General features: G+C 40.4%; 1 protein-coding gene across 1 annotated transcript in view; it reads right to left on the reverse strand.

Annotated features, from left to right (window-relative positions):
- Nucleotides 1-15,245: 15,245 nt before the first annotated feature.
- Nucleotides 15,246-21,148, reverse strand: part of slc15a4 (solute carrier family 15 member 4) — an 89,876-nt gene continuing 83,973 nt past the window's right edge. The window contains exon 9 of the mRNA XM_061906887.1: nt 15,246-15,538. Within this exon, the coding sequence (XP_061762871.1) occupies nt 15,387-15,538 (152 nt within the window). The 3' untranslated portion in view covers nt 15,246-15,386. The remainder of the gene's footprint in view (nt 15,539-21,148) is intronic.

Genomic DNA, 21,148 nt, shown 5'->3' on the forward strand with positions numbered 1-21,148 from the left:
GTAATTCGGACATCTGTGTTGCTGAATCTTTTGCAATTTATTCAATTAATAATGGAGACGTCAAAGAAGAATGCTGTTGGTGGAAAACGGTGGATTGCAGCTGCCTTTGGCAACCGAGACACAGCCTCTGTTTCTTTTTTTGTTGTGAAGCTTTAACACAGAGCGGTCAAGCGAACATGTTTGACTACGTCAACCAGCAAGTTTTTGGATTGGAAAATTGTGATATTAAGTCGACTCTTACCGGAGACATCGGTGGATTATGGGACCTCATCCTGCAGCAGCTGTCAAAAAAGGCAGCTGTGAGCTTGGCTCCGCGGCTTCTCTGAGAGACACTGGTGTTCACCACAGCCATCCGACTTTAAGGTATGACTTTACAATCTCACTAAAACACTATTAAAACATTAAGCAGATAAGGGATCTTCCAAAATTATCCTAGTAAATGTGTCTAATTACATCCGAACGCTCACACTGCCGCTGCCCGGAGCCGTCGCCTTTTTTTTTTTTGTGCTTCAGTCTAACTTTCCTGATCCACAAATCTTTCATCCTCGCTCAAATTAACAGGCAAATCATCGCTTTCTCGGTCTGAATAGCTCTTGCTGCTTGAGGATAGGATTACAAACAATGTGAGGATGTGAGAAGCTCTACAACCCGTGATGTCACGCGCACATCGTCTGCTACTTCCGGTACAGGCAAGGCTTTTTTTTTAGCGACCAAAAGTTGCGAACTTTATCGTCGATGTTCTCTACTAAATCCTTTCAGCAAAAATATGGCGAAATGATCAAGTATGAGACATAGAATGGACCTGCTATCCCCGTTTAAATAAGAACATCTCATTTCAGTAGGCTTTTAATGAGCTCTATAATCCGGTGTGCCTATTATAGGAAACATTTTTAAAAATCAACCATTCATTTGCAGTGCGCCTTATAATCCGGTGCGCCCTATGGTCCGGAAAATCCGGTAAAAATATCTCTGAAGGGTTTCTTGTGACTGGTTAGAAAACACAACTCCTTACTATTAAACATATGAGGCCAACAGCAAAAAGACAGAATAATTGTTGTCGAAATCCTTCTTGCAGCTGAGGTGATTACTCCACATACCATATCTTCTTGGTCGTGGCGGCCCCGGCTGGACCAACAGGACTTCATGCATGGAGCGAAATGTTTTTCTTGCAGCTGGAACACACAGAAGGTCAGAAAGCAACTAGCATTCACCTGGTAGAAATACAATATGCGGGTGAGAAATATTTATCTTGTAGTCTTTCGTGGAATTGGCGCTCCGGCACAGAATAACCTTCCACGCCAATGCACACTATTACCCAGCATCCTGCTGGCGCTCCCTTCCTCGGTCCGGTCTGGGAATGGAAAAAAAATAGCCGATGCGCATCAATGCCTTCTCATAATTGTCGAAGACGGTTGAAAAACCGAACACGCACATCATGAAGCATCTCTTCAAACATTACAGATGTAGCTCGAATAGAAAACGCTCTAAAGCCCGCAGATTTTCTTTGGGCTCTGGGAATCACTAATAAGCCGGAGTTCATAGAATGCAGATTTCTGGCCGGGACATTAGAACAATACCATCAGCAGAGCTAGACCGTTTAGTATTTTATACTAAACTGTTCCATCTTGGCTTCCTGAGCACTTAAGACGTGACTTTAAGGTTTTACTACTTACGTATAAAATACTACACAGCAAGAAATCTGCATTCAAAGGACTCCGGCTTATTAGTGATTCCCAAAGCCCAAAAAAAGTCTGCGGGCTATAGAGCGTTTTCCGTTCCTGCTCCAGTACTCTGGAATGCCCTCCCGGTAACAGTTCAAGATGCTACCTCAGTAGAAGCATTTAAGTCTCACCTTAAAACTCATTTGTATACTCCAGCCTTTAAATAGACCTCCTTTTTAGACCAGTTGATCTGCTGCTTCTTTTCTTTTTCTCCTATGTCCCACTCCCCCTTGTGGAGGGGGTCCGGTCCGATAGCCATGGATGACGTACTGGCTGTCCAGAGTCAGACCCAGGATGGACCGCTCGTCCAGAGTCGGGACCCAGGATGGACAGGCTCGTCCAGAGTCGGGACCCCAGATGGACCGCTCGCCTGTATATCAGTTGGGGACATCTTTGCGCTGCTGATCCGCCTCCGCTTGGGATGGTTTCCTGCTGGCTACGCTGTGGACGGGACTCTCGCTACTGTGTTGGATCCGCTTTGGACTGGACTTTCGCGGCTGTGTTGGATCCACTATGGGTAGAACTTTCACAGTATCATGTTAGACCCGCTCGACATCCATTGCTTTCGTCCTCTCCAAGGTTCTCATAGTCATCATTATCACCGACGTCCCACTGGGTGTGAGTTTTCCTTGCCCTTATGTGGGCCTACCGAGGATGTCGTAGTGGTTTGTGTTGTGGTTTGTGCAGCCCTTTGAGACACTAGTGATTTAGGGCTATATAAGTAAACATTGATTGATTGATACGCAAGTAGTAAAACCTTTAAGTTGCATCTTAAGTGCACAGGAAGCCAGTGCAGGTGAGCGTCTTCTTGTCTGAAGTCCAGCAACTGTAATCTTTTAATGCTAGACATAGGGAGGCCCAAACATAATACGTTACAGTAACCAAGACGAGACGTAAAGAACGCGTGAAAAATGATTTCAGCGTCGCTGGTGGACAAAATGGGACAAATGTATCAATATCACGTATATAAACACTGCAAAAACTGACATCTAAGTAAGATTAAATATCTCAAATAAGGGTGATATTTGCTTATTTTCTGTCTGATAAGATCATTTTTCTCACTAGGCAGATTTGATGTTAAAGCAGGGGTCCCCAAACTTTTCGACTTGGGTTAAAACAATTTGGCTGGGGGCCGGGCTGTCTATATATATATATCAATCAATCAATCAATCAATGTTTATTTATATAGCCCTAAATCACTTGTGTCTCAAAGGGCTGCACAAACCACAACACAAACCCCAACGACATTCTCGGTAGAGCCCATATAAGGGCCAGGAAAACTCACCCAAGTGGGACGTCGGTGACAATGATGACTATGAGAAACCTTGGAGATGACCGCATATGTGGGCCCCCCCCTCAGGGGACTGAAAGCAATGGATGTTAAGCGGGTCTAACATGATACTGTGAAAGTTCAATCCATAGTGGATCCAACACAACCGTGAGAGTCCAGTCCAAAGTGGATCCAACCCAGTAGCGAGAGTCCCGTCCAAAGTGGAGTCAACATGGTGGTTATCGTTTTGGAGACTTGTGTATGCATGTGCATGTTTATATATATTATATATATAGGGAATAATCGGTATATATATATATATATATATATATATATATATATATATGTATATATATATATATATATATATATATACATATATACATATATATATAAATATATATATAAATACATATATATATAAATACATATATATATATATATATATATATATATATATATATATATACATATATATACACATATACACACACATATACACACACACACACATATATATATATATATATATATATATATACATATATACATATATATATAAATATATATATAAATACATATATATATAAATACATATATATATATATATATATATATATATATATATACATATATATACACATATACACACACATATACACACACACACACATATATATATATATATAAACATGCACATGCATACACAAGTCTCCAAAACGATAACAACCATGTTGCTATAATATGAAACAAACAAAGGTAAATATAAAACGTGGTACTGTTTTTGTAGTGTATATATATCCATCCATCCATCCATCCATTTTCTACCGCTTATTCCCTTTGGGATCGTGGGGGGCGCTGGTGCCTATCTCAGCTACAATCGGGCAGAAGGCGGCGTACACCCTGGACAAGTCGGCACCTCATCGCAGGGCCAACACAGATAGACAGACGATATATATATATATATATATATATATATATATATACAATACGAAGGTCCTGCAGTCCTGGGTTCAAATCCAGGCTCGGGATCTTTCTGTGTGGAGTTTGCATGTTCTCCCCGTGAATGCGTGGGTTCCCTCCGGGTACTCCGGCTTCCTCCCACTTCCAAAGACATGCACCTGGGGATAGGTTGATTGGCAACACTAAAATTGGCCCTAGTGTGTGAATGTGAGTGTGAATGTTGTCTGTCTATCTGTGTTGGCCCTGCGATGAGGTGGCGACTTGTCCAGGGTGTACCCCGCCTTCCGCCCGATTGTAGCTGAGATAGGCGCCAGCGCCCCCCGCGACCCCAAACGGGAATAAGCGGCGGAAAATGGATGGATGGATGGATATATATATATATATATATATATATATATATATTCCTCGCGCACTAATTGACTGAAAGAGCATGCACTTGCTGATGATGATGTCACTTTATTGATGGGAAAATGCATTTTTCGACAATATGATTTGCCTGAGCGGCTAGGAGAGTAAAATGGATTAGAAAGGACATTTTTTTTTTTTTTATTCAAATTAAAAATAATATAATATCCAGCCATTTTCTACCGCTTATTCCCTTTGGGGTCGCTGGGGGGCTATGGTGCCTTTCTCAGCTACAATCGGGCAGAAGGCTGCGTACACCTTGGACAAGTTGCCATCTCATCGCAGAATAAAATAATACAATTATTATTATTTTTTTAAACTTGGGATTTCCCGCGGGTCGGATTTTGGACGCTGGGGGGCCGTATCCGGCCTGCACGCCGTGGTTTGGGGACCCATGTGTAAGAGTCTTTTACTTGTTTCAAGGGTTTTGGACCTAAATGATCTCAGTAAGATATTAAAGCTTGTTGCTGAGATTTGATGACCTATATTGAGTAAAACATGCTTGAAACTAGAATATCAACTGTTGCAAAGCTATGTCATCAACACTCACAAGTGTAAAATTATTTTTTTCAAGTAATAATTTCTTATTTCAAGCATGAAAAAAAAATCATGACTTTGACACAATTGTGTCTTCTAATTAAAACAGATGACAGCCAAATGGACTTTGCTGTTTTATTTTCAATGAAACAATAGAAAATACGTACTCATATAGTAGTAAAGTTGTTGTTAGTGAGAATATACTTATTTTAAGGTATTTTTGGGTTCATTGAGGTTAGCTAATTGTACTTGTTTTGGAAAGTCTTTACAAGCCAAATTTTCTTGTTCTATTGGCAGATAATTTTGCTTAGTTCAAATAAAATACCTCTAATTTTTTTTTATTTTTTTTTTTGAACACTGACTTTTTTGCATGAAAGAAGGCTGTTTTAGTAACACTTTTAATGTGTGACTCTAATTAGAGTGGAAGATAATACCCAGATTATTTACTGAGTAGCTTCGCATAATTGTTTGGTTGTCAAATGTTAAGGTGGTATTAATTAATAGGTGCCGGTGTTTCGTAGGACCAATAATCAGCATTTTGGTGTTCTTAGCGTTTAGATGCAAAAGTTGCCGGACATTCATTGTTTGATTGCATTTAAACACTGTCAGGTTCAAACACTGATGACATCTATTAATCAGACAAGAAGCAAGGAATCATGCAGAGAGAGAATTCAATTTAGCTCATGAGGAGAACGCATGGCGCTGAACACTTAGTCACAGTCTCGCCCTACGCTCTAAGGTTCAGCTCTTTTTTATTCAGAATTCCATAGTCAACATCACTGAGGCCGCCTCTAAAAGGAGGGGGTCACATATATTAAGCAAAGCAGGTCCAGGACGCACAGTACATGAGGGAATGGGCTGGGGGCTTTGAGATTTCTCCTTGTCTCCGCTTCGTATGCGTGTTGTCATCTTATCTCCGTTGAGGTCTTTGAAGTCCTTGACTGTTGGCAGGCTAAAACAAAGATAACATCTGTGGCTGAGGCCACCCCTCAGACAAGAAGTTTTGTCCTTGCATAGATTAGGAAAAAGTCTAACTTGAGCACAATAGCTAATAACTAAAGCAACTGACTTTAAGCATACTAAAGTTAGTCTGATAATATATACATAATTATTCTAACAAATACGACTCGAGGTGACTAAGTAGAACCAAAATAGGAGCACCAGGACAGGAAATGATACAAACCCCAGGAAAATAGCGAACAAAGTCCAAACTGTCACATGGGATCATGCCGGTAGTGATCCAAGTACAGTTAGTTATCCATCCATCCATCCATCCATCATCGTCCGCTTATCCGAGGTCGGGTCGCGGGGGCAGCAGCCTAAGCTGGGAAGCCCAGACTTCCCTATCTCCAGCCACTTCGTCTAGCTCTTCCCGGGGGATCCAAGGCGTTCCCAGGCCAGCCGGGAGACATAGTCTTCCCAACGTGTCCTGGGTCTTCCCCGTAGCCTCCTACCAGCTGGACGTTCCCTAAACACCTCCCTAGGGAGGCATTCGGGTGGCATCCTGACCAGATGCCCGAACCACCTCATCTGGCTCCTCTCGATGTGGAGGAGCAGCGGCTTTACGTTGAGCTCCTCCCGGATGGCAGAGCTTCTCACCCTATCTCTAAGGGAGAGTCCCGCCGCCCGGCGGAGGAAACTCATTTCGGCCGCTTGTACCCGTGATCTTATCCTTTCGGTCATGACCCAGAGCTCATGACCATAGGTGAGGATGGGAACGTAGATCGACCGGTAAATTGAGAGCTTTGCCTTCCGGCTCAGCTCCTTCTTGACCACAACGGATCGATACAACGTCCGCATTACTGAAGACGCCGCACCGATCCGCCTGTCGATCTCACGATCCACTCTTCCCTCACTCGTGAACAAGACTCCTAGGTACTTGGACTCCTAGGTACTTGAACTCCTCCACTTGGGGCAGGGTCTCCTCCCCAACCCGGAGATGGCACTCCACCCTTCTCCGGGCGAGAATCTACTAGTTATTTAAAAACAAACTGGTATTATGAGTAAAGACTGCCAGATTCATTTTTAGGTGCAAAAAAAGACCTTGCTAGTAAAATTTTGGTCATCTGGAGACAATGGGCCCTTTAAGATCTGAACTCTATCAGTACATAATTGTCATCCCCCAGTAGGCTACGGCTCAGCTTGTTCAAAAGAAAGAAACAATGAAACTGTCTGTAAAATTCTGTCAAACTATGTTCCACAAATGAAAAAATTGTTTCTACACAAACACTTCTTTCCATCCTTTCCCTGAGACAGAAAAGCCTCCAGGATGCAGATGAACAAAGACAGCTTTGATAAGATAATTAGGTCTATGTAAAAACTGGGTGATTAGCACACATTAAAGAGATACAGTATGTCTGCTCGACTTTGTTCATAAACATTTAGTCCGCAGTAATTTATCTTAATTATCCCGCTGCTGATACCCTCTAATCCCCTTATTACTGAAAGGACGTCGTCAGCAGCATCTGCCCTTCTCGCGTTAATACAATTGAGAGCGAATGGTGGATTATATCAGAGGGGTTAGTGATAACGGCACTACAAAGGTAGGTAGGTAGGGTCTTTGTTGTCATTGCACAAGTACAACGAAACTTTGTTTGTCTAATCTTGAACGGGTTTGTGCTGAACAAACAGTGTACAGGGCTATAGAACAGGAAAGGCGCCCCGTAAAAGATAAAAAAGGTAAACACTGGGGGAGGATGAGTAAAAAAAATGCAATCTTGACTGGGCTCCGAAGGGGGCCCAGTCTGGAGTGGGAAAAAAACCTCTATAGTAGAGATGCGCGGTTTGCGGTCTCATTCGCGGAGTCCGCGGATAAACCGTGAGTCGGGCGGTTGACATGACGAAAAAATAAATTATAATTAGATTCAAGCGGGTGGCGGTTGAAGCATCCGGAAATATTTGATATACATGGTTCTGTGATCGCTGTCCCTTGCCATTCAATGTGCCATTTAAGACCCGTGTCATAAAGCGAAGAAGACAATAGGAGACGCTAATATTCTCTAGAATAACTGTCGGCAGTCACCCAGATAATAAGTATTAGGGCGTGCTATGAAGCCATTGTCTTTGTCACCTACTACAGCATGTACGATCTGCTTGAAAGTCCAGCATCATGTTGTGTGTGGCTTCCGCTGCAACACGAACACGACTGCAAGGCATACTGGGTGACACAGAGTACACTAATGGTTGTGATATAAACAATTTTAACACTCTTAGTAATATGCGCCACGCTGTGAAGCCACACCAATTAAGAACGACAAACACATTTCGGGAGAACATCCTCACAGTAACACAACATAAACGCAACACAACAAATACCCATAATCCTTTGTATTCATGACACTTCCTGACTATTTTATACACCCCGCTAGCAGTTGCTAGTCAGTTCAAAAGTCAACAACAACAGGTGTGTGTCCATGAGAGACAAGAAGGGAGTTTGTTGTGTCTTTGCCATACTGTCCTTTAGAAGAGTCTCAAAGCCAGGGAAACAATCCAAGTTTGAATGTTTTGTGTGCGAGTGAAAATAAAATTGGCTTTTCACTCTAAATTGTCTATGACTGGTCCTCAAATTCATCCTGCAGGGCAAACGGTCCGATCTTATCCAAATCACAAGTCTCTGCAGTTCTTCCCGGATCCTCCAATCATTTGTGGCAGCTTTGGGGTACTTTGAAGACTGCCAGCAACTTCCATTGTGTCGACAAACCAGAGCAACGCTTACTCCAATCAGCAGATGTCTTGTTGTCATAATGCCGAATAAGTGGCTATCTTCACGTCCTCGACTGAAAGGGTGGCCAGGCACGCGGCACTCCTTCTCCCAAGAGTCCGTCGTGTGTCCAGCAACAACCGCTCCATCTCGAAAAGCAAGTTCCCCCGAACCCAAGATGTTTAGATGTGGAGAGCAGTGCAAAAAGAGGCAACAAGAAAGTTAAAACAAGACAAAGAAGCAAGTAAGAGGGATAAAGGAGAGGAAAGGGGAGTGTCCGCCCTCGGTGAGTGCAAGTGAGAAATCTAACGCTAATTACTGTCATCAAGTAACATGTCATTGTGGAGAGGCATAGCCGACGGGCCGACGGCAGGGTGGGACACGCGGTGGCCCTGCTCATGATGAATGCGGCGGAAAAGAGAGGCGAGGCTCACACACCAGTGATCAATCTACATATCTCCTCGCAGTATATAAAAGGGGAGAAGGAGGAAAGATGGCAGAGAGAGAGAGAGAGAGAGAGAGGAGGAGAACCAGCAGCAGAAACAGACGAGCAAAAACGACCGAGAGCAAGCCGAACACAGCAACAAAGACGCGGCCGACTGAAAAGCAGACCGGAACGAGCAGCGGAGGAGGAGCTGAAAAGCGACCAGACCTAGACTGAAGCCTAATTTGAAAAAATAAAAGAGTCAAACCTGCTCAGCAAGATGTCCTTCCTGGGTGGTCCACGCAACCCACACGGCGATGGAAAGAGTCGTTCACAGTCATCTAATTCATTACTACAACCAAACCTGTTTACAGTGACCGCTCAAGGAAAACAGCAAAAGAAGTGGCCACAATGCACAGGTCGGCAGTCATTTTCATATCAGCTAGCACATAACATCTTATTAACACATTCATGAAATCCCAGCTCTGGCTTAGTGGCCCTGAATTCCTCAGCAAGCCTGCGTGCCAATGGCCCTCTGTCTCAGAAATTGCGTCTTCCCAGCATGACCATGATTTGGAAATAAAGGAGGATGTTCTGTCTTGTGCAGCTGTGAACCAAGAAATGTGTCCCACCACTACAATGCCGACTGTCAATACTTGGACTTTTGTTGTTGTTTTCCCGAGATGCAAGTGAACTTGGACCGGAGACGGCATGAAGGTAAAGACATCTTTTATTTTAACACTATAACTGCACAATATAGAGGCAAACAAAAGGCGCGCACAATGGAGGTACAACAACTTGGCTGTGAAAACAAACCTCGCACTAAGGCAAAACTATGAAATAAAACCAAAACTTGCACTGTGGCATAAATAACGGGAAAACTTACTTAGAACGGAATGAGAAAGGGACAAGGATCATTGGCATGGATAACAAGGTGTGTAGCAGGTGATGGAGGGTGATGTTGCCAGAATGAACAACAGAAACAGACAGGCTTAAATAACACTGTGGTGATTAGTGAAAACAGGTGTGAGACATGAGGACAGGTGAAAACTAATGGGTAGCCATGGTGACAAAACAATTTCAGGAAGTGCAAAAACAGGAACTGAGTGGCCAAAAAACCAACAGAACATGACTAAAACAAAACATGATCACATAGACATGACACAGACATACTTTTCTGATTGGACAAAGTTGAAAAGAGCTGTGGTTTTCCTATATCAGTAGTGGCAGACAAAAACTAAAAATATTTGATATCTCATTTAATGTCATAACGGATATTACAGGACATCCATTGTAAATATAGTAAGACATGTCAATTCGTGTCAGAATTGCAGTTCAGCTTTGGAAATAAAAAGCACAATTGACTTCAACTTCAAAATACTTTAATGGCCAAAGTCTTAAGTGGTTCTAAAAGGATTTCCCATAAAAAAAACGTCCATCACAGCTAATTAAGAATGCATGGAAACAAAACACACTTGTTGAACAAGTTCAGCTCAAAAATCAACACAAACAGTTTTACAACTGTAACTGATTAATAAACGCAAAGTAAACACTGATGCGAGCTGTCAAAGGCACTTCTACATGTAATTATTTTATTAGGAAACTGGAAGAATCACACATAGGCAGATTCTCTTACAGGTTACACACATACAGTAAACAGAGCACAGTATTCTAATTAATAAAACTATAATATATATATGTCAGGGGTCACCAGGTAGCCCGTAAGGACCAGATGAGTTGCCCGCTGGCCTGTTCTAAAAATAGCTCAGATAGCAGCACTTACCAGTGAGCTGCGTCTATTTTTTCATTTTATTTATTTACTAGCAATCTGGTCTCACTTTGCTCGAGATTTTTAATTCTAAGAATTTGAAAATCCAAGAAAATATTTTAAAGACTTGGTCTTCACTTGTTTTCTAAATTAATTTATTTTTTTACTTTGCTTCTTATAACTTTCAGAAAGACAATTTTAGAGAAAAAAATGCAACCTTAAAAATGATTTTAGGATTTTTAAACACATATACTTTTTTACCTTTTAAATTCCTTCCTCTTCTTTCCTGACAAAAATTAAATTTATGTTCAAGTACATTTATTTTTGTATTGTAAATAATAATAAAGGCATTATTATTTAATTCTTCATTTTAGCTTCTGTTTTTTTGACAAAGAATATTTTTGAAATATTTCTTAAATTTATTATGACTAAAATTCAAAAAAATTATTCTGGCAAATCTAAAAAATCTGTAGAATAATTTAAATCTTATTTCAAAGTATTTAGAATTTTTTTTAAATTTTTGTTCTGGAAAATCTAGAAGAAATAATGATTTGTCTTCTTTAGAAATATAGCTTGGTCCAATGTGTTATATATTCTAACAAAGTGCAGATTGGATTTTAACCTATTTAAAACATGTCATCAAAAATATGTATTCATTGTGAGAAATCATTAAGATGATCAGTGTTTCCACAAAGATAAATATCATTAATAATAACAGAGTTAAAGGTAAATCGAGCAAATTGGCTATTTATTTAAGTGTGTATCAAACTGGTAGCCCTTCGCATTAATCAGTACCTAAGAAGTAGCTCTTGGTTTCAAAAAGGTTGGTGACCCCTGATATATATCATCTATTGGATTTGTGGAAGAGCTGATTTTTTCAAAATGGCCAAATAATATAAATATGGGTGTATACATATTAGGACTGTCAAATTTAACATGATAAAACACAAAAATTATTGCTTTAATTGTGTATAAACACAGATTAATCGTGCAATTTATTTTGACCGCAGGCACATGCTCCTTTACCTGAACTGTAAATTGGTTCCTCAACGGTGATACGGGTTGCTAACTCATTTTAGACGGGGGGCCACATGGAGAAAAATCTACTACCAAGTGGGCTGGACTGGTAAAATAATGGCATGATAACTTTAAAATAAAGACAACTTCAGATTGTTTTCTTAGTTTAAAAATAGAACAAGCACATTCTGAAATTGTACAAATCATGTTTGTTTGTTTTTTTGTACACTTACATGTTGCGGTTAAAAGTATTCTGTCTTTATTTGTCGTTATTTATACTTTCTGAATAAATTATGTGATAATTGGTGTTAATTTTCAATTCATCAAGAATAAAAAAAAATATATAAAAATCAAATTACAGTATGTTTTTTATGTAATTTGATCATTTTCCTCGACTGATGGACTATTATTTTGTATATATATAGCAAGATCTCGAAAGATACAACCAATTGCTATTGCGACATCCAGTGGACACATTTAGAACAGCGGTTTCTTTCATTAAAACAGTTCAGGTTAATTTTTATACTTAGCAAACTCATCCCATGGGCCGGATAAAACCTGTTGGCGGGCCTGATCCGGCCCCCGGGCCGTACCTTTGACCCCCAATGCTATAAAGTCAGGGATCAGAGTGAGGTGACTCCGTGGAACTTTAGATAAAACTGCATTTTGGGTAAAACATTTAAAAAATGTTCGCAAATGACATCCTGAGAAAGAAATTGGGTCGGTGTCAAAACATTGGGGTCCTTTTTAAAACTGATTTAAATTATACATGAAAGTAATTTGGTGCGATTAATCAACATTTAAAAGTGTGATTAATGTGATTAAAAAAAATAAAATATAAATATTGCGTTTAAGTTGAAGGAGCATTTGCGGTCATAATAAATTGCGTGGTTAATTTGAGTGTATAAATGATTAATTCAATACTGTGATTAATCACAGAAGTTAATTCGTTATTTTATTTTATTTAAAGATATACTTCTTAATTATTTTGATGATCGTGCTTGAAGCTAATAAAAAAAGTTCATTAATTTAAAGCGCAAAATCGACCAGAATCGTTATTTGTCTGACTTAGAATCTTAAAATTGATTACCGTATTTTTCAGATTATAAGTCGCACCGGCCGAAAATGCATAATAAAGAAGGAAAAAAAAAAAAAAACATATATACATCGCACTGGAGTATAAGTCGCATTATTTGGGGAAATTTATTTGATAAAACCCAACACCAAGAATAGACATTTGAAAGGCAATTTAAAATAAAAAATAGTGAACAACAGGCTGAATAAGTGTACGTTATATGACGCATAAATAACCAACTGAGAAGGTGCCTGGTATGTTAACCTAACATATTATGGTAAGAGTCATTCAAATAACTATAACATATAGAACATGCTATACGTTTACCAAAAAATCTGTCACTCTTAATCGATAAATCCCATGAAATCTTCTTCCTCGATGTCGCTTCTAAACAACTCTGCCAACTCCAAAGGTATGCGCCGCTTCCTCTTGTCGTTTTCTGCTGCATATTTCACTACGTCCAGCTTGTAATCTGCAGTACATGATTTCCTTTTCGGCCCAATTTTTCTTCAGCCCTTCTCAGTTTTTATAAGTTACCGCCAACGAAGAAATAATCTATTTTAATAGCTACTGCAGTAGCATATAGCATATAACAGTTAGCATTCCATGACCCACAATGCACTTCTGCTACGACCCTCCCCCGCCGAATTCTTATTGGTTGACGTGTATGAATTGATTTACGTGGACAAGTTGAAAAAGTTATTCGGGTGTTACCATTTAGTGGTCAATTGTACGGAATATGTGCAATCTACTAATAAAAGTTTCAATCAATCAATATGTGATGATAGCTGACATTTTCTTCGTCTCTTCCGCGAATGAGATAAATAATATTATTTGATATTTTACGGTAATGTGTTAATAATTTCACACATAAGTCGCTCCGGAGTATATGTCGCACCCCCGGCCAAACTATGAAAAAAAATGTGACTTACAGTCTGAAAAATACGGTAATATGTACACAATTTTCTAAATAACTGAGATACACTTAAGTCCATAATGTACATATTATTGTAATTCACCACCATAGATGATTTCTAAGAGTTTCTAGCCGGTTCAACCATTTGTCATTGGAGTGTAGGTTGTTGCCCTCAGTCTCTCCTTATCGAGATTAAAATCCACTACAGTACTATTCAGCGTAGTACAGTTAAAAAAAAAAAAGTAGCACATTTTAAGGCCAACATACTGTTGATGTCTCCGATTGACCTCCAACAGTAACTGTGGTAAGAAATAATACAGTACATTTAGCACAACTCCAAATGGATGTACGTTTATAATAAATTACCTCAACTGGACTAAATCCTGCTGTTTCACGGTTGGCAATAGAAGTGGTTAGAAACAACAGATTAAAGATAGAATAAAAACATATAGATACCTTCTGGCACCATCGCAGGTCTAGTGCAAATGTAGGCATTTGTGTCCATTTTCCAGCCACGCGGTCTTATAAAATCATTCAAAGAGAAAAAACGGAACCCTCAGTAATTTGAGCGAGGGCAGAACTTTTTGCTTTGATTAATAAGTACCTACAGTGGGGCAAAACAGTATTTAGTCCGCCACCGATTGTGCAAGTTCTCCCACTTAAAATGATGACAGAGGTCTGTAATTTTCATCATAGGTACACTTCAACTGTGAGAGACAGAATGTGGAAAAAAAATCCAGGAATTTACATTGTAGGAATTTTAAATAATTTATTTGTAAATTACGGTGGAAAACAAGTATTCGGTCAACCATTCAAAGCTCTCACTGATGGAAGGAGGTTTTGGCTCAAAATCTCACGATACATGGCCTCATTTATTCTTTCCTTAACACGGATCAATCGTCCTGAATACTTAGCAGAAAAACAGACCCAAAGCATGGGGTTTCTACCCTCATGCTTCACAGTAGGTATAGTGTTCTTGGGATGCAACTCAGTATTCTTCTTCTTCCAAACACGCCGAGTTGAGTTTATGCATAAAAGTTCTGACCACATGACATTCTCCCAATCCTCTGCTGTATCATCCATGTATCCATTTTGGTACAAACTCAACTCGTCGTGTTTGGAGGAAGAAGAATACTGAGTTGCATCCCAAGAACACCATACCAACTGTAAAGCATGGGGAGGGGAAACATCATGCTTTGGGGCTGTTTTTCTGCTAAGGGGACAGGACGATTGATCCGTGTTAAGGAAAGAATGAATGGGGCCATGTATCGTGAGATTTTGAGCCAAAACCTCCTTCCATCAGTGAGAGCTTTGAATGGTTGACTAAATACTTATTTTCCACCATCATTTTTTACAAATAAATTATTTAAAATTCCTACAATGTGAATTCATGGATTTTTTTTTCACATTCTGTCTCTCACAGTTGAAGTGTACCTATGATGAAAATTACAGACCTCTGTCATCATTTTAAGTGGAAGAACTTGCACAATCGGTGGCTGACTAAATACTTTTTTGCCCCACTGTATTTACAAGACTTCTTTTTGGAGTGGCTGGACAGGAAGCAGGCAGGTAATCTTGGTCACGTCAGGGTCATGATGAGATGTGTCTTTGCCTTTGGCTTCCTGCCCTGCCCCTCTGCTTGTCATACTTGACAGAGACGATAAGGAAGATGAGGAGGGTGACGCCCTGAATCCCCGCCAGGAGAAAGAAGTAGTAGTGGAGCGAGCAGTCGTTGATGTTTCCTAAGGCGAGAGAAAAAAAAAAAAAGAGAGAAAATGATTCCATACCTCCGCGGAGGCCGGTTGATGCTTTAGTGGAATGACAACATGACACATGTAAATGGTGCAGAACAAACGAGGCAGTCTTGGCCTATTCAGGCGCTCCGTGTAGTAAAAAAGAACACCGCACAAGGAAGGTAAATGACCGCACGCTTGTCATGCTTCTGACGGATAACATTCACGTTTGTAGTTAAAGACAAGCGGATTCGGCGTGTTTTTTCTCAGCCTGCCACACGGCACAACAATTTGAAAAACAGAGACGCTTGACCTCCCACTTTGGTGCTGAGACAAGAATCCGAGCGTACAGATCAGCGTGAGTTGTGTCGCAAAAATAGTTTTTGATTGCTATTAAAGGGAATGTTTGTTTTCCAGTGGGAATGGGAGGCTGTGAAGGCTTCCTTTGTAATGTTGAAAGGCCTACTGAAACCCACTACTACCGACCACGCAGTCTGATAGTTTATATATCAATGATGAAATATTAACATTGCAACACATGCCAATACGGCCTTTTTAGTTGACTAAATGGCAATTTTGAATTTCGTGCGAAATATCCTGTTGAAAACATGAGCGTGACGTCTCGGGTTGTAGCAGACATTTTTTTCCAGCCCGATCCCAGCCATAAGTAGTCTTCTTTAATCGCATAATTCCACAGTATTCTGGACATCTGTGTAGCTGAATCTTTTGCAATTTGTTCATTTAATAATGGAGACGTCAAAGAAGAAAGATGTAGGTGGGAAGCGGTGTATTGTGGGCGCCTTTACCAACAGAAACACTGCCGGTGTTTCCTTGTTTACATTCCCGAAGGTGAAGCTTTACTATGGAACAGAGCGGTCAAGCGAACATGGTTCCCGACCGCATGTCAACCGGCAGGTTTTGGTGAGAAAATTGTGGTAATAAGTCGGCTCTTACCGTAGACATGAACAGAGCTTGCGTCGTTCCTCGTGCACCTGTCAAAGAAGCAACTGCGTGGCTTCCCTAAGAGACACTGGCGGTCACCACACCCCTCCGACTTTCAGGTGCGACAGTATAATCTCACTACAACACTAGTAACACAATAAGCAGATAAGGGATTTTCCAGAATTATCCTAGTAAATGTGCCCTGTCTTTTTTTCTTTTCTTTATTATTGACTCTAACTTTCCTCATCCACAAATCTTTCATCCTCGCTCAAATTAATAGGGAAATCATCGCTTTCTCAGTCCGAATCGCTCATGCTGCTGCTGGCTATGATTGTAAACAATGTGAGGATGTGAGGAGCTCCACAACCCGTGACGTCACGCGCACATCGTCTGCTACTTCCGGTACAGGCAAGGCTTTTTTATTAGCGACCAAAAGTTGCGAACTTTATCGTCGATGTTCTCTAGTAAATCATTTCAGCAAGAATATGGCAATATTGCGCAATGATCAAGTATGACACATAGAATGGACCTGCTATCCCCATTTAAATAAGAAGATCTAATTTCAGTAGACCGTTAAAGTGATGCTATATGGAACTGAGGTATTGTACATGATATTATTACTGAAGGATGCTGGAGCTGTTTGTCCTTATAATTATCAAGTCATGGACCGTGGGGCGGTTTGTTTTCCCGTGGTGCAAATCGACGGGATCGGGCATGATGTGAAGGTAACGACATATACTAATCTTAACTCAAAAAAGGAACAAACGAAAGGTGCTCACAGAGGAGTAACAAACACTTGGCTATGAAACAAAACTACTACAACATAAACTATGGACATAAAACCAAACTTGCAAACTATGGCATGAATAACAAAACATACGGGGAATGAGAAAAGAGCATGGATCATCAGCATGGAGCAAGGGTGTGTAGAAGATGAGTAGAAACTGATGTCCCCAGGCTGACTGCCTGGCAACTACAGGCTTAAATGATGTGGTGATTAACAGGTGCATGAGTCCAAATGAACCAGGTGCGTGACATGACTGGTGAAAACGAATTGGTCGTCATGGTGACAAAAACAAACAAGAGTGCGCAAAAACAGGAACTGATGGAGTCAAAAACAAAACAGAACATGACAAAAATTAAAAACAAACCTGGTTGTTGCCACCTAAATTTACCCTGAGGCATTGGCTTTTGTTACATAGGGACGGCGTGGCACAGTGGGAGAGTGGCCGTGCGCAACCCGAGGGTCACTGGTTCAAATCCCACCTAGAACCAACCTCGTCACGTCCGTTGTGTCCTGAGCAAGACACTTCACCCTTGCTCCTGATGGGTGCTGGTTGGCGCCTTGCATGGCAGCTCCCTCCATCAGTGTGTGAATGTGTGTGTGAATGGGTAAATGTGGAAGTAGTGTCAAAGCGCTTTGAGTACCTTGAAGGTAGAAAAGCGCTATACAAGTACAACCCATTTATTTATTATATCCAAACTCAACACAAATAGTGCTGGGAAAAGCTATTGGACTACACATTTATTTTAAGAGAATTCTGTGATGTTTTTTGGTTCATAAGTTATCACACACACTAGGTGTGGTGAAAATATCCTCTGCATTTGACCCATCCCCATGTTCACCCCCTGGGAGATGAGAGAGCAGTGAGCAGCAGTGGTGGCCACGCTCGGGAATAATTTGGGTTATTTTACCCCCAATTCCAACCCTTGATGCTGAGTGCCAAATAGGGAGGCAATGGGTCCCATTTTTTATAGTCTTTGGTATGACCCCGCCGGGGTTTGAACTCACGACCTTCCGGTCTCAGGGCGGACACTCAATCCAAAAGGCCACTGAGCAGGTGGTAAATAAGCATCTTCAAGTTTAAATGGGGACTGCATTTTTTTATTCTGTCCATCATCTACAAACCCTATGTAAGACAAGAATGCATTCTAAATCATAAATACACATTAGCAAAAGTCAGCTAATAATGTATTCAATGGGAGCATGTTGGAAATCGTAATTAGAAAGTCATTTACAGATTTTTTTAATACTCTAGCTACGTGAAGTGAATTATACTTACATAGCGCTTTTCTCTAGTGACTCAAAGCGATTTTACATAGTGAGACCCAATATCTAAGTTACATTTAAACCAGTGTGGGTGGCACTGGGAGCAGGTGGGTAAAGTGTTTTGCCCAAAGACAAGAGAAATGTGACTCAAATTCCTTTTACATAGTGAAACACAATATCTAAGTTAAATTTAAACCAATGTGAGTGGGACTGGGAGCCGGTTGGTAAAGTGTTTTATATATACACCGGTATATATATTAGGGGTGTTACGGTACACAAACATTTTGGTTCAGTACGTACCTCAGTTTAGAGGTCACGGTTCGGTTCATTTTCAGTACAGTAAAAATACACCAAAATATGACTTTTTTGGTTATTTATTTACCAAATTTGCAAAATCTTCGACCAAAAATATTTTTCTTAGTGGAATATTTAAGCGGAAGAAGATGGATGGATGGATGTCTTACAGGCTACCTGACAGTAGCCAACATTGGAATATTATGTTACAGGTTGTGCAGTTTCACCTACAGAATATTGCTTCTTTTCCATACTGTATCTATGTCAAAGTAAAAGTAGAGCCCCAGGAGCGATGTGCTGTCTTCTTCAGAAAGCGCCTATTACCTTCAACAAGTAGAACTGTCACAGCGAATACCGCCAAAGACGAGGAGAAGCAGGTTTGATTTTAATTAGATATGTGGGCAAGTGCTGCCTATTCACCATCATGATAGGCAGGCTGCTGGGGAAAGGGAGAAAAGTGTATAGTTTAATTTCACATGCCCTTTTATGACTCCAGATATGATGCTTATTATCTGAAAGATTACTTAAACCTGACATTGCTCACTTCACCTCTTCATATATTTTATAAATGGTTTGTAAAGCTATTCATGTACAAAACCCGTTTTCATATGAGTTGGGAAATTAGGTTAGATGTAAATATAAACGGAATACAATGATTTGCAAATCCTTTTCAACCCATATTCAGTTGAATATGCTACAAAGACAACATATTTGATGTTCAAACTGATAAAACATTTTTTTTTTTTGCAAATAATCATTAACTTTAGAATTTGATGCCAGCAAAACGTGACTAAGAAGTTGGGAAAGGTGGCAATAAATACTGATGAAGATGAGGAATGCTCATCAAACACAGGTGTGCAGGCTAATTGGGAACAGGTGGGTGCCATGGTTGGGTATAAAAACAGCTTCCCATAAAATGCTCAGTCTTTCACAAGAAAAGATCGGGCGAGGTACACCCCTTTGTCCACAACTGCGTGAGCAAATAGTCAAACAGTTTAAGAACAACGTTTCTCTCAATGTGCAATTGCAAGAAATTTAGGGATTTCAACATCTACAGTCCATAATATCATCAAAAGGTTCGGAGAATCTGGAGAAATCACTCCACGTAAGCGGCATGGCCGGAAACCAACATTGAATGACCGTGACCTTTGATCCCTCAGACGGCACTGTATCAAAAAGCGACATCAATCTCTAAAGGATATCACCACATGGGCTCAGGAACACGTCAGAGGACTACTGTCACTAAATACAGTTCGTCACTAGATCTGTAAGTGCAAGTTAAAGCTCTACTATGCAAAGCGAAAGCCATTTATCAACAACATCCAGAAGCGCCGCCAGCTTCTCTGGGCCTGAGATCATCTAAGATGGACTGATGCAAAGTGGAAAATTGTTCTGTGGTCTGACGAATCCACATTTCAAATTGTTTTTAGAAATATTCGACATTGTGTCATCCGGACCAAAGGGGAAGCGAACCATCCAGACTGTTATCGACGCAAAGTTCAAAAGCCAGCATCTGTGATGGTATGGGGGTGCATTAGTGCCCAAGGCATGGGTAACTTACACATCTGTGAAGGCTCCATTAATGCTGAAAGGTACATACAGGTTTTGGAACAACATATGCTGCCATCTAAGCGCCGTCTTTTTCATGGACGCCCCTGCTTATTTCAGCAACACAATGCCAAGCCACATTTAGCATGCGCGTGGCTTCGTGAAAAAAAAAAAAGAGTGCGGGTACTTTCCTGGCCTGCCTGCAGTCCAAACCTGCCTCCCATCGAAAATGTGTGGCGCATTATGAAGCGTAAAATACGACAGCGGAGACCCCGGACTGTTGAACAACTGAAGCTCTACATAAAACAAGAATGGGAAAGAAGTCCACTTTCAAAGCTTCAAAAATTAGTTTCCTCAATTCCTAAACGTTTATTGAGTGTTGTTAAAAGAAAAGGTTTTTCAATCAAGCAATCAATGTTTATTTATATAGCCCTGAATCACAAGTGTCTCAAAGGGCTGCACAAACCACAATGACATACTCGGTAGAGCCCACATAAGGGCAAGGAAAAACTCACACCCAATGGGACGTCGGTGACAGTGACAATGATGACTAGAGGACCGAAAGCAATAATAATAATTTTTGACCTATCCAAGGTTACGATTACTTCACATCAAATATTCCACTTTGAAAAACATTTTTGGTGGAAGATTTTGCATATTTTGTGTGTTTGCCATTAAATACATAGTTTTGTTTGACATAAAAAGGGCGGAAAACAAACAAACAAAAAAAAAACATTAAAAAAAAAACAAAACATTTTGAAATGAGGCATTTAAGCGTTAAATAT

This window comes from Nerophis ophidion, linkage group LG07 (assembly GCF_033978795.1).
Source record: "Nerophis ophidion isolate RoL-2023_Sa linkage group LG07, RoL_Noph_v1.0, whole genome shotgun sequence".
In the NCBI taxonomy this organism is placed as follows: Eukaryota; Metazoa; Chordata; class Actinopteri; order Syngnathiformes; family Syngnathidae; genus Nerophis; species Nerophis ophidion.